We start from the raw sequence: 13,189 nt of genomic DNA, 5'->3' as shown, positions 1-13,189 counted from the left end.
GGGCTCCAGCAATCTGTTTAACGTAAAGTAGAACCCTGAAGAGCGTAGCGAACCGCACAGGTCGTTGCTAAGGCTCTCCTCCTCGGAAATGAAAAATTTACGTACGGTACGCAACAGGGCTCCGAATTCAGAGACATGCAAACTACGGTCTCTATCCGTACGCTCATGCGCTCTCGCCCGTTGAGCTCTCTGGGTAACGTAAAAAGGAGACGAAAGAATATGGACCAATCGTTCCTATTCATTTTATATAGTTTCTAGAAAATGTTTTTCCTGTTTTGTACAATTTATTTTAGTTTTAATTAATTTTAATTTAATTAGATAATATTGATACTTGTTTTGAAATTTACAACGAAATAAAATCAAAGGTCGTTACATGAATAACACAACAAATTGTTTTTCTTACAATTGTGATAAAGTGAAAAGTTTTCCCTGCTTTACCGATTTTAGGATCACACATATCTAAAATGTATTGATTTTCTCTTAAAAGTAGTTACGATTATTCAGAAATGCTTTTTTCCCAATTCAGAATTCGCAGAAACACTACAGTTGTTAAAAACACATAATAGTTATTAATGTAATAGGTTGCAAAATAAGATTTCTACAGCACGAGTCATACATTTATTCAGCGAGGCTTGCCGAGTTGGATAAAAATGGCGAGTGTTGTAAAAATCGAGTTTTGCAACGAGTTGATTACAAATTTTTTTGCAAAGACAAAAAAAAAACCGTTGAATATAATTTATTTAAAAAGTACCATCGTGCTTCTCCATGGCTGAATGAGAGCGCCCACGTGTTCAATTCTACGAAATTTGAATCTAGCAAGCCGTGCTATAATCGTCACAATCGTCCACAATATTTCAAGCTCTTACCGTGGAAACTCAGGTTTCCAATCAAACAATCGCATTATGATTCATAATGCAATCGAAATGAGTTAAATTATGAACGATAATGCAACTCTTTGATTTGAAGAAGAAAAATAGGCCGTTACGAAACCAAAAAGGCAAGTATAAAAATAAATATATGATGCGGAGTTGCAAAAAACCTAAATAAAACAAAAACTAAAAATATCGAGTTTCAAATTTTCATCAATTAAAATATGTGTTGTGATTCAAAGCCAGTGCACAACTTGCGATGTCGTACGATTCCTCCTGTTACCACCACCGCTGGGCACGTCGACGGTGAAATGTCATCGTTTGAGGTCGTCTGAGAACACTGCCACTGACAACCAAAATTAGAAGAAGATTTGTTTATACTTGGTCAAAAAGAAGTGCAGATTATTAAGCTACCACGTTTTGAATTATTCTAAGTGAATTTGTAATATTAAACCTATTATTCGATCATCCTAAATATTATAAAAGTAAAGATCACGTAAGTAAATATCTCGCTATTGCAGAAGGCTTGAATTGTGATTTTGTCTAGTTTACAGATCGGGTTGTAGTTGATTTCGCGGCGAATTGATTTGTTCCACCAAAGTCGAATTAAGAGAAAGTCATTGATGTAAATACCCGGGTAGACGAGAATATCTAAATCATATCTCAAATCGAACACTTTTTGCTGTCATAGCTCGATGTGAGTTTTATGAGTTATTCAAAATTCTAATAAATATCACACGAATAGCTCAAAGTGATATGATATCAGTTTTTGTTCTTGTCGAAATAGCTGAAAATTTCTACATAAGAGCAAGTTCAGCTCTTCTGCACAAAATGGAACACATACACTCATAGAGATGGCTCAATGTTAGTGAAATGCCTTGTGCCCCTTTCTGAGCTGTGGAATCGAAGAACCGCATGCTCTTATTCCCATGTTATGTACAACAGCCAGCCACAGTAGAGTGGTAAACATCGCCGCCTGTGAATCTTAAGGTCGTAGGTTCGATGCTGGATGCTGCCATTTTTTTTATTTTTTTTTCTAGAAAAAAAGTGACAGATCTTGTCTGCTATTGTTTTGATCTTGTAATATCTTAACGAGCTATTATTGAGTAGTTCACCATATTAGATTTTGCTATTATTTCTGTTTTTTTACCTCTTATATCAATCAAACCAATATCAGTTTTTGCTCTTCAGTAATTCAATAAATCATAACAGAATATGCTATTCATAAGATTGTTCCACCTACTCGGGTAATCCTGTATTCCAAACATAAATCTAAAATTAAATAAATACATTTTGCAGTTTTGAGCTGTACGACCAATATCGTCTGCTGTGAAAAGACTTTTTACTTTCGGTGAGAACAATTCTCAAAAATCAATGAGATGCCGGCATCTAAGGAAAAAGAACATAACCCCGAAAGTACGGGATATGATTGTGCACTCTGCGATAGACCAAATCATGCCGACAGCAATATGGTCTGCTGTGAGAAATGTCAGGGTTGGTTTCACTTCAGTTGCGCGGACGTGACCACTAGCGTTGAAACCCGTCCGTGGATGTGCAAGGATTTGAACCAACCAGTTTGAACCAAACTGGTGACAAATCGCAGCGCCCTGATGGCACAGTCGTGGATGTCTCTGATGTGTCTGGGAAGGAGTCAACCGATGCCCTCGATCCGAAGGGCTCTGACAACGAGCAGGATTCCGATTCGGACCAGGAGGAAGCAGAAAAGCAGCACCAAGAAGAATTGCGAAAGATGAGAGCTAAATTCGAGCGGCAGCTTCAGCGAGAGAAGGAGAAGATGGCATTGAAGATTCGGAAAGGGAAATGCTTCAAAGGAAGAAGGAGGCAAAAGCGGAATTCAGCAAGATGCAGAGTGATTTGTACAAGGAATTCGAGTGTGTGACAGACCAGGTGGACCAAGAGGAAGGTGCTATAGGAGGTAAACGTGTATCAAATGATGTTCAGGCAGATTTAGAAGAAGCGTGGAAGGAGAAGTTCAAATTCCCGGACAATAGTAGCCAACCCAAGAGCCAACCAGTTACTGATTCCCGCGGGGCTTTTCCAAAATCATCTACGCCGAAAAACGCTCCGCCGCAACGAGATACTATCAACAACCGTCAACTAGCGCTCGAACAGGTTCCGGAGGAATCGACGCCACTCAAGAATCCACAAGTACCAACTGTTAAGGTAGACAAGCCAGTTTTGCCGCAACTACCATTGCGTCCTGCACACGAATCGGCAACCATTCTTCCCCATCAACCGGCTGCGTATGAAGTGCCTATCCCTCCTGCGAATATAGGCCCGCCAGCATTGGTCAACCGAAGTGCAATTCACCAACCAATTGCGAATCAACAACAAGGAGAGCCGGGGTTGACCAAAGCTCAGTTGGCTGCAAGAAAGGGTCCATTTGCAAAGCTTCCCACTTTTACCGGCCGGCCAGAAGAATGGCCGCTTTTTATAAGTAGCTTCAATAATGGCAATGCCGCGTGTAACTGGACCAACCTCGAAAACCTCGGCAGGCTTCAAGAGAGCATTCGAGGACCAGCGTTGGAAGCTGTGAGGAGCCGACTTCTGCTGCCAGAATCGGTTCCGCGTGTCATCGATACGCTTCGACTCCTCTATGGCCGTCCGGAGCAGTTGCTCCATTCACTGATGCAGAAAGCGAGGAAAGCAGATCCACCCCGTGTCGACCGTTTGGGTTCATTCATCCACTACGGTATGGTCGTCCAGCAATTGTGTGACCACCTGGTTGCATCGGGACTAGTGGACCATCTGGTCAACCCAATGCTAATCACTGAGCTGGTGGAAAAGTTACCTCCCAATACGAAGATGGAATGGGTCAGGTACAAACGTCAGCAACACGCCGTAGATTTGAGCACATTTTCCGATTTCCTCTCGGTTATCGTTTCCGAAGCCACCGAAGCAACGCTCTACACAGATCTGCACGTGGATGGGCATCCCAATCGAGACAGGAAGGAGAAGAAATCGAAACCAAGGGATCATGAAGGATTTCTTAATGCGCACATTGGCGTCGAACGTTCGTCATATCGGCCTTCAAATCAAAGCAACGTCGCAGTGCTGCAAACTAGTCGCAAACCATGCCGTGGATGCAACAGTCCAGAACATCGAACACGCTCCTGTGAGGATTTCCAGCGGCTATCCTTCAACCACAGGCTGAAGATTACGGAGAAGTGGAAAATGTGCCAGTTGTGCCTAAACGAGCACGGGCAAACACGCTGTCGATTCAAGGGGCACTGCAATGTGGGAGGTTGCAAAGAACGACACCATCCCCTTTTGCATCCACCGAACCCCCCAGTGACGTTATCGACAAACTGTCACGTACATGGCTCTGAACAGCACCCGATCATTTTCAGGATGGTTCCGATCAAGTTGCATCATGAAGGACGTACCCTGGACGTTGTCGCCTTCTTGGACGAAGGGTCATCTTATTCGCTGATGGAGAGTACCGTGGCAGATCAACTGAAACTGAAAGGAACCTGGGAACCCATTCTTGTCAAGTGGACGGCAGGAATGAGTAGGCTCGAAAGAGATTCAAGATGCGTGAACATATCGATTTCGGCTGACGGGTCGAAAGAAAAATACCTGCTACGGAATGTCCATACAGTGAAAGAGCTCCAGCTCCCGGAGCAGAGGATTCGTTTCGCAGAAGTTGCAGCTCGATTCAAACATCTCTGTGGGCTACCAGTAGCAGACTGTTCAAGTGGCTCCCCTAAAGTGCTCATCGGTTTGAAACACTTGCACGTGTACGCCCCGCTGGAGTCGCGGATCGGCAACCCTGGCGAGCCAATAGCTGTTCGTACCAAACTCGGCTGGACTATATACGGCCCACAAGGCAACGACGACATGGCAACAGGATTCGCAGGTCATCATTCAGCCGGTGATGTTACTGAACTAGATCTTCAAGAATTACTTCGAAAGCACTTTACATTGGAGGAATCTGGTCTGGACGTCAAAGTGCTGCCAGAGTCGGCCAAAGACTGCAGAGCAAAAGAGTTGCTGGAGCAAACTACTGTCCGGATCGGAAAACGCTTCGAAACAGGGCTTCTGTGGCGAAGTGACAACCCGCAGTTACCAGACAGTTTCCCTATGGCACTGAAGCGCATGAAAGGTCTGGAGCGGAGATTAGACAAGGATTTGGAGCTAAAAAGGAATGTGGATAGGCAGATTGAAGACTATCAGAAAAAGGGCTACGCTCACATTGCTACGAACACTGAGCTGATGACAGCTGAACCGGGAAAGGTCTGGTATCTACCTTTAAACGTGGTCCTCAATCCTAAAAAGCCGGGGAAGATCCGGCTGGTATGGGACGCAGCGGCGTCCGTTCAGGGAAAGTCGCTCAACTCCGAGCTGCTGAAGGGACCTGACCTTCTATCCAGTTTGCCCTCTGTATTGTGCCCTTTCCGAGAGCGTCCCGTGGCCTTCGGAGGGGATATAGCTGAAATGTATCACCAGCTGCAGATCCGGCCAAGTGATAAATCAGCACAAAGATTCCTGTATCGATCGAACGCTTCAGGCCCTCCCGTAACGTATGTCATGGATGTCGCCACCTTTGGCTCAACCAGCTCACCCTGCTCGGCCCAATTTATCAAAAACCTGAATGCACAGGAACATGCAGAGGAATTTCCGGAGGCTGCACACGCTATAGTTAACAAACATTACGTGGATGATTATTTCGATTCCACGTTCACGGCAAGCGAGGCTATCAAACGAGCAGAAGAGGTGGCATTCATCCATTCCAATGCAGGGTTCCACATTAGAAATTGGGTCTCCAACAATGAGGAATTTCAACAACATTTCGGCGGCAACCCGGAGAGCCACATCGTTCATTTCGCCAGCGACAAATCTAGTTGCAATAGCACAGAGAGAGTTCTGGGGATGTCCTGGAATACGGCGAAAGATGTCTTCGTTTGCACAACTGTTCTGCGCGACGATCTGCAAGCATATTTGACGGGAACGAAGCTTCCAACCAAACGGGTCTTGTTGAGTGTGGTCATGAGCTTCTTTGACCCCCTCGGCCTGTGGGCGCCGTTCATCGTGCTGGGCAAAATCATCGTTCAAGATCTCTGGAGGAATGGTTGTTCGTGGGACGAGATAATCGACGAGTTCTCGGCAAAGAAGTGGTTTCGGTGGATTGCGCTACTGCCGAGTCTTCAAGCTATGGAAATTCCGCGTTGCTACTTCGCTGAAGCGAAACCATCAGACTATCGAGACCTCGAACTGCACGTATTTGCAGATGCAAGCGAAGATGCATATGGCTGCGTCGCTTATTTCCGCGTGTTGGTGAAAGGAAAACCAAGAGTGGCCCTTGTATCAGCGAAATCGAAGGTCGCTCCGCTGCAGTATATGTCAATCCCCAGGATGGAACTCCTTGCTGCAGTGCTTGGTGCCAGACTAGCAGCTTCCGTGAAGTCTAACCACTCCGTACTGATAAAAAGAGTGTTTTACCACATCGATTCCGCTACGGTACTCTCATGGATCCGCTCCGACCATAGGAAGTACAAACAATTTGTAGCTTACCGCATCGGAGATATTTTGAGTCTCACCAATCCAAACCAATGGGGTTGGGTCGCTTCAAAGAACAATATAGCCGATGTGTTAACGAAGTGGGGGAAGAATGGACCACCGTTGGAGACTGGAGGCGAATGGGTACGTGGCCCTGACATCCTTTACGAAACGGATCAAGGGTACCATCAACGAGAATTACCACCCCCTGGTGTCAAAGAAGAACTGCGAGCATATCATCTATTTCACGAAGTTTCGTTTAGCAAAACTCTAATCGACACCACTCGATTTTCGCGCTGGACTTTTTTGATGAGAAGTACAGTTTGTGTGCTCCGTTTCATTTCGAACTGCCGCAGAAAAGTGAGGAAACTGCCCATCGAAACCGTACAAGCTACACCCAAGTTGTCAAAGTTGCTGAAGGGGACATTTTCGTCAATTAAGTCACCCCTAAAGTCCGAAGAGTATCAAGTGGCCGAAAACTACCTGTGGAGAACTGCGCAACAAGAAGGATTTCCCGATGAAAGGAAGACACTGTTGAACAACAGTGAACTACCTCAATCTAAATGGCATCTCATTGAACGTTCCAGCCCGCTGTACAGATTGGCTCCATTTCTGGATGCGGAAGGCGTGATCCGGATGGAAGGTCGAGCAGCCCATGCAGAGTTTCTTTCTTTCGAGCAGCGTTTCCCAATTGTACTCCCGAAGGGTCACGACATCACATCGAAAGTTCTCCTACACTATCACACAAAGTTTGGCCACGCGAACCGTGAGACAGTGGTGAACGAACTGAGACAAAGATTCTACATTCAAAATATTCGTGCGGCAGTTTTGCAGGTGATGAAAGACTGTCAATGGTGCAAAATCAACAAGTGTATACCAGCGGTTCCTAGAATGGCTCCATTGCCAGTGCAGCGGCTCACCCCTCACCTACGACCGTTCAGTTATGTGGGAGTTGACTACTTCGGCCCAGTAGTCGTTACAGTAGGGCGACGTTCAGAAAAGCGGTGGATTTGCCTTTTCACCTGTCTGGTGACTCGGGCTATCCATATGGAAGTCGCGCACAGCCTGAGCAGCCAGTCGTGCGTCATGGCTATCCGGCGGTTTATTTGCAGAAGAGGGGCTCCATTGGAAATTTTCTCCGATAATGGAACGAATTTTCAAGCAGCAAATAAGGAGTTGATTCAAACAGTACAGTCCATCGAGATGGAATGCGCGGATATCTTCACGGACGCTAGGACCCGTTGGAGCTTCAATCCCCCGGCAGCTCCGCACATGGGCGGTATATGGGAGCGGTTGGTACGTTCAGCAAAAGAGGCACTGAAGGCTATACACGATGGCGGTAAGTTAACTGACGAGATATTATTGACTGTACTATCCGAAGCAGAAGATATGGTAAATTCCCGACCGCTGACATACGTGCCCCAAGAATCAGCTGACAGCGAGGCGCTCACACCTAATCACTTTTTGCGCGGCTTACCTTCTGGAGTACGTGAAGAGGCCAAAATGCCAACTAGTTCGGCTGAAGCGTTGCGGGATAACTATAAGCGGTCTCAACAGTTAGCTGACATATTATGGAAGAGGTGGTTGAAGGAATATATTCCGACTATTAATCATCGGACCAAATGGCTTGGCGAACGAGAACCTATCGTAGAAGGTGAGCTGGTCTACATCACTGATGGGAACAACCGAAGGACCTGGATTCGGGGGACAGTCGAGAAAGTGTTCAGAGGTGTCGACGGACGGATCCGATGAGCACTAGTTAGAACGTCGAAGGGTGTCTACAGGCGAGCAGTTGCAAAGCTGGCGGTGATGGAGTTACGCACTAATTCTGGCCCGACCCCTGGCCACGGACAAGAGTTACGGGAGGGGGAGTTGTTACCACCACCGCTGGGCACGTCGACGGTGAAATGTCATCGTTTGAGGTCGTCTGAGAACACTGCCACTGGCAACCAAAATTAGAAGAAGATTTGTTTATACTTGGTCAAAAAGAAGTGCAGATTATTAAGCTACCACGTTTTGAATTATTCTAAGTGAATTTGTAATATTAAACCTATAATTCGATCATCCTAAATATTATAAAAGTAAAGATCACGTAAGTAAATATCTCGCTATTGCAGAAGGCTTGAATTGTGAATTTGTCTAGTTTACAGATCGGGTTGTAGTTGATTTCGCGGCGAATTGATTTGTTCCACCAAAGTCGAATTAAGAGAAAGTCATTGATGTAAGTAATCCTGTATTCCAAACATAAATCTAGAATTAAATAAATACATTTTGCAGTTTTGAGCTGTACGACCAATATCGTCTGCTGTGAAAAGACTTTTTACTTTCGGTGAGAACACCTCCCAATAGCAAGATCAAGATGTTAGGTAGTTAAAATATAACCAATTTTGTTGTATGAAGGCCAAATGGGAGTGTGGACTCAAAAGTACTTTGACAAGTACACATTCGACTTCAAGCGCGTCTGTTTCCAGCAAAACGTTTCTATCCCAACATACAACAGCTGGCAGTATATGCAGGGTGTTAGGTTCCTAAGTGCAAACTTTTCAATGGGTGATAGAGGACAATAAATGGTAAAAAAAATGTTCTACGCATATGGTCAAATCTCAACCGTTACGTAGTTATTGAACTTCCCATGTTTTTTTTTACTCTTATTGCCTTAACTGGCTATAACTTTAAAATGGTCAAACTTATCGCAATTTTTTTGACCCTAATTCGAAAGATTATTGAATTTTATATCAAATGGCATCTTCGAACCGATTGGTTTAGTTAAATAACTAAGTTTTCTAGAACGAATAGCTCAAAAGTAGTGTGTTTTAATTTGTTTTTGTCCATATTCTTTGAAAAATGCGTAATAATTTAAAATTCTTTCTTAGGCAAAGTCTTGGCCCTTGTCCCCCTCTATAATTCGTTCTCTGACATCAAACTTCTATCTCTTATCGTTTTCTTGCAATTTTGATTTAAACATCGCATTTCAGATCATAAATTTGCAACTGTCATGGTAAGCACTTTTTTTTTGTTAGAAATCGATAAGAGCTAGAAGATTGGTGTCAAAGAACGAATTGTAGAGTAGAACAGGGGCCACAACTTTGCAGAAGAAAACATTTTAATTTATTACACATGTTTCAAAGATAATTGACATAAACAAATTTAAACACACTACTTTTGAGCTATTTTTCTCTAGAATACTTAGTTATCTACCTAAATCAATCGATTCAAAGATGCCATTTGATAGAAAATTCAATAATCTTTCGTATAAGGGTAAAAAAACTTAACTGCGATAAGTTTGGCCATTTTAAAGTTATAGCCAGTTAAGGCAATACGAGTCAAAAACATGGAAAGTTCAATAACTACGTAACGGTTGAGATTTTACCATATGAACATTTTTTTTCACCATTCATGGTCCCCTACCACCCCTTAAAAAGTTTGCACTCACGAACCTAACACCCTGTATAAGGATTTCCGTTTGGTTATTTGTAACTAAAAGTTTGCATCGAACTAATCGCAGACTGTTGGAAGACATCATCTACTATGACTAAGATTACTAATATTCAAGAATGTTGACCATAGAGCGATCTCCTCCGTGACATGGGCGTGGTGACCACGACTCCCTCATCAAATCTGCGGTTAGCTTCATACACTTCCTGTCTCCCCTGATAAGGTAAGTTTTATAAATTAAAATATGGCAAATAAAAAAAGAAAAGCTTCAAAAAAAGAACAGCCACTAAACTTTATAGACTAAAAGTGCGCATCATAATCCTGTCTAGTCATAATAAAATCATTTTTGAAGCTCGTAAGAATCGAAAACCATCATTCAGCTTCTGACACGAATGCACTTTTTAGTGTAAAGTGTCATTAATAAATAAAAAAAAAAAAAAAAAAAAAAATCATTCAGCAATCATTTATTTAAATGTCACTTTGTACCTGTTTGTACAACATATTTAACCCTAAAAGGGATACCTTCATGGCCTCAGTTTCGCCACCTCGCTGAGTGTGTTCCATCAAAGACAAGCTCTGAAAGGCGCCTGGGGTCCAATGGACCCCAGGTATCCCTTTTAGGGTTAAGTTGATAAATGATGATTTATTTCAAGCACTTGATACATAAAAAGTGTGTTTCAGTTGGATTAGAACTATATCTTCAAATATAAAGAACAAATAATGTGATGAGAACACTTGACTATCGCGCCGAGGATCTGGGATCGAATCCCACTCCCGACAAATTCGCAAAATGTGGGTTCTTCCTTCGGAAGGCAAGTAAAGCGCTGGGCCCGAGATGAACTAGCCTAGGGCTAAAAATCTCGTTAAAACAGATAAAAAAAGTAATGTGATGAAAACAAATTTGCTTTTTTATTCTAGTTTATGTTTTGAAAACTAATTTATTTTTATTTTATTTTTTTTATTTTGTAACAGTTATTGAATGTTTTGAGCTTAAAACAGTCATTCTTGTCTTTTGTATGTTTTACCCGGCATTTCATTTTAACTTCTTACTTTACCATGAACTGAATTGATTTTAATTAACACATACCATGGCTTCTTAAAGGCTTTACGGGGCGTAATCAGAATCATCCATCATTGCTCTCAAACTTTCAAGATGCAAATATCGAGTTCTACTGCATGAAATGGGCTGAAAATTTGAACGTTTGTCTAGTCTAGTCTAGTCTAGTCTAGTCTACACATACACAGCCATTCATTGAAAGAATCCTGGAAAATGATAGAATCGACTAATTCTATCATTTTTCTTGTCATTATTAATGCTTGCAGTACATACATCGGAGATGCATTACAAGCATTAAAGCGGCCAGGCCTACTGTGCAGCGTTATTGGTTTTACAATAAAGCCATTGAGTGGGGACATCTCGTACCAACCGCTCAGCTTTTTAGAAAATAAAATACGTGAAAATCGATGGGGGTGACGATGCTAAGAAAGTTAATGTCAGCCCTTGATCCTTCGCTTCCTGGGATGGAACACAGGTATTTGGTCCTTGTCCTGGCCCTTATGCCTAGGCTTAAGCGCCTTTACTCGCTCTCTGAAATGAAACAAAACATACAACCTATCCCTCTCCAAATGTCTTCTAAATTTAGTCATAAAATCTATATTCATTTTTTTTTATATAATATATAATGAAAATCAGACTGATCTCACCAAATTTCAACCAGAAGTCGATTCCACGATTGTCACGAACTCACGATCATCCATCACCATCAATACCATAGCTTCACGCAACACCACCGTTCTCTCCAATGTTGCTTGAATTCAATAATTTGCAAAATGCCCCAAACTAAGTTCATCCAAGATGGCTCTGTCTTTATTATGTTACCATTCACCCGTCAACCGATTCGATTCCTCTTGAAATTTTCATGCATTTCACCTCACACACCACACTTATCACAAGTCATCGCTGAATCACGCGTTAGGTGCATACACTGTATACTATTTTTTAAATAACTTGCAAGTCTCAATTGCATTTCAATCTTGACTGGCACATAGGTGGGTCGTAGATTTTTTCACATTTGCATGGGGTAATCACACAGATTCGCGACAAGAAAAGAAAAACCGACGACGATGATCCGAATATTCGGTACACACAGTTTTCTTCAACTTTACTTCAACACTTTATTTCACTAGTTAGTACTTTATTTTAAGAACGCCACTTTCTTCCAGATTCTAATTCTTCTTTATTTTTACTGGTCAACTAATGTATCACTTTCTCAATCCTCTCATGCCATTTTACCGCATGCATGAAAACAAATTAGGGGCATCTGGGGTAATACGCACTGTCGAGGCAAAACGCACCCCCTTTGTTTTTCAGGGATTATCGGTTTTAGAGCTTTGAAACCTTATCAGTCTAATAGAACGTCTTAATAAATGAGCATCTGGAAAATTTTACATATCTGCGTTACGTAATTAGTGAGAAAAATGAATAAAATTGAAAAGCACGATTCTGATGTAATTTTCCCGATCGTTTGTCGAATGATGTGATGGTGAAAACCGACCAAACATCTAATGCTGTTGTGTTTATTCAGTTCATTGAGGGCAATGCTAAGCATAGGAAAAATAACTTAAACAGTAATCTACGTAAATTATATGTTTTAAACTATTTTATTTTCTGCTATTGATTGGGGCAATATGCACTTCATTGGTTGGGGCAAAACGCACCTATAGAAAACAAGCTGTAATTATATCTATGAGTGCTCTGTAAGTAATCGCAAACAAAATTGAGCTATTGTTTGTCTTAAAACCTTATAAAACATGCATTTTGTCTAAGAAGTAAAAAATTTTCTAAACTCGACGGTGCATCTTGCCTCAATGTTGTGGTGCGTCTTACCCCTTTGTTTGAGTGCATCCTGCCCCATTGTTGTAGTGCATTTTACCCCGAGCAAGGGTGCATACTGCCCCGCATAAACATACGAAGCCGTAATGTTAGTCTTTACAAAAAACGTTATTTTCAAGAGCTGAACTGTATTAAGGCTGAAATTTTGTTTGGTTTCTCTTAGAATGAAAGTATATGCAATGAATGCATGCATTAAACCAATAAATTATTGCCTTTTTATATGCATTTGGACGCATCTTCCTTAAGTGGTGCGTATTACCCCAGAATCCCTTATTCCATATCACTTGATTAGCTGGAACTTTGCGGCTTACCAGGTCCGTTCCGCGAGTCTCGCATCTTTTACGCATCTGCCAGCCCCTGCACGAAAACCTGTTATCTAATGCCGAATCTAAAACCGTAAATCGCACGCGCACTGCATTCGGATGGCACAGCACCAGCTGCCCAAATTCTGCAAAGTGACGTAAGCGACATT

The 13,189-nt window shown here is 42.4% G+C and overlaps 2 protein-coding genes across 11 annotated transcripts in view; both read left to right on the top strand.

Moving 5' to 3' along the window:
* LOC115257360 (probable phospholipid-transporting ATPase IA) overlaps nt 1-13,189 on the top strand; it is a 356,682-nt gene that overhangs the window by 127,916 nt on the left and 215,577 nt on the right. The window lies entirely within an intron of this gene.
* LOC134291254 (uncharacterized) lies at nt 5,374-8,728 on the top strand. Of its 2 annotated transcripts, XM_062858759.1 has the most exons (3): nt 5,374-8,481; nt 8,533-8,610; nt 8,667-8,728. In XM_062858759.1, exon 1 carries the CDS (start codon nt 5,421-5,423, stop codon nt 8,139-8,141), a length of 2,721 nt encoding a protein of 906 aa, XP_062714743.1. In that variant the 5' UTR covers nt 5,374-5,420; the 3' UTR covers nt 8,142-8,481; nt 8,533-8,610; nt 8,667-8,728. The 2 variants fall into 2 exon arrangements, with proteins under 2 accessions (XP_062714743.1, XP_062714742.1); XM_062858758.1 differs by having other exon boundaries at nt 5,374-8,610.

The sequence above is a fragment of the Aedes albopictus genome, chromosome 3, assembly GCF_035046485.1.
Source record: "Aedes albopictus strain Foshan chromosome 3, AalbF5, whole genome shotgun sequence".
In the NCBI taxonomy this organism is placed as follows: domain Eukaryota; kingdom Metazoa; phylum Arthropoda; class Insecta; order Diptera; family Culicidae; genus Aedes; species Aedes albopictus.
Note: the sequence above shows the minus strand (reverse complement) of the source record. Positions and strands in the feature narration are given on the sequence as shown.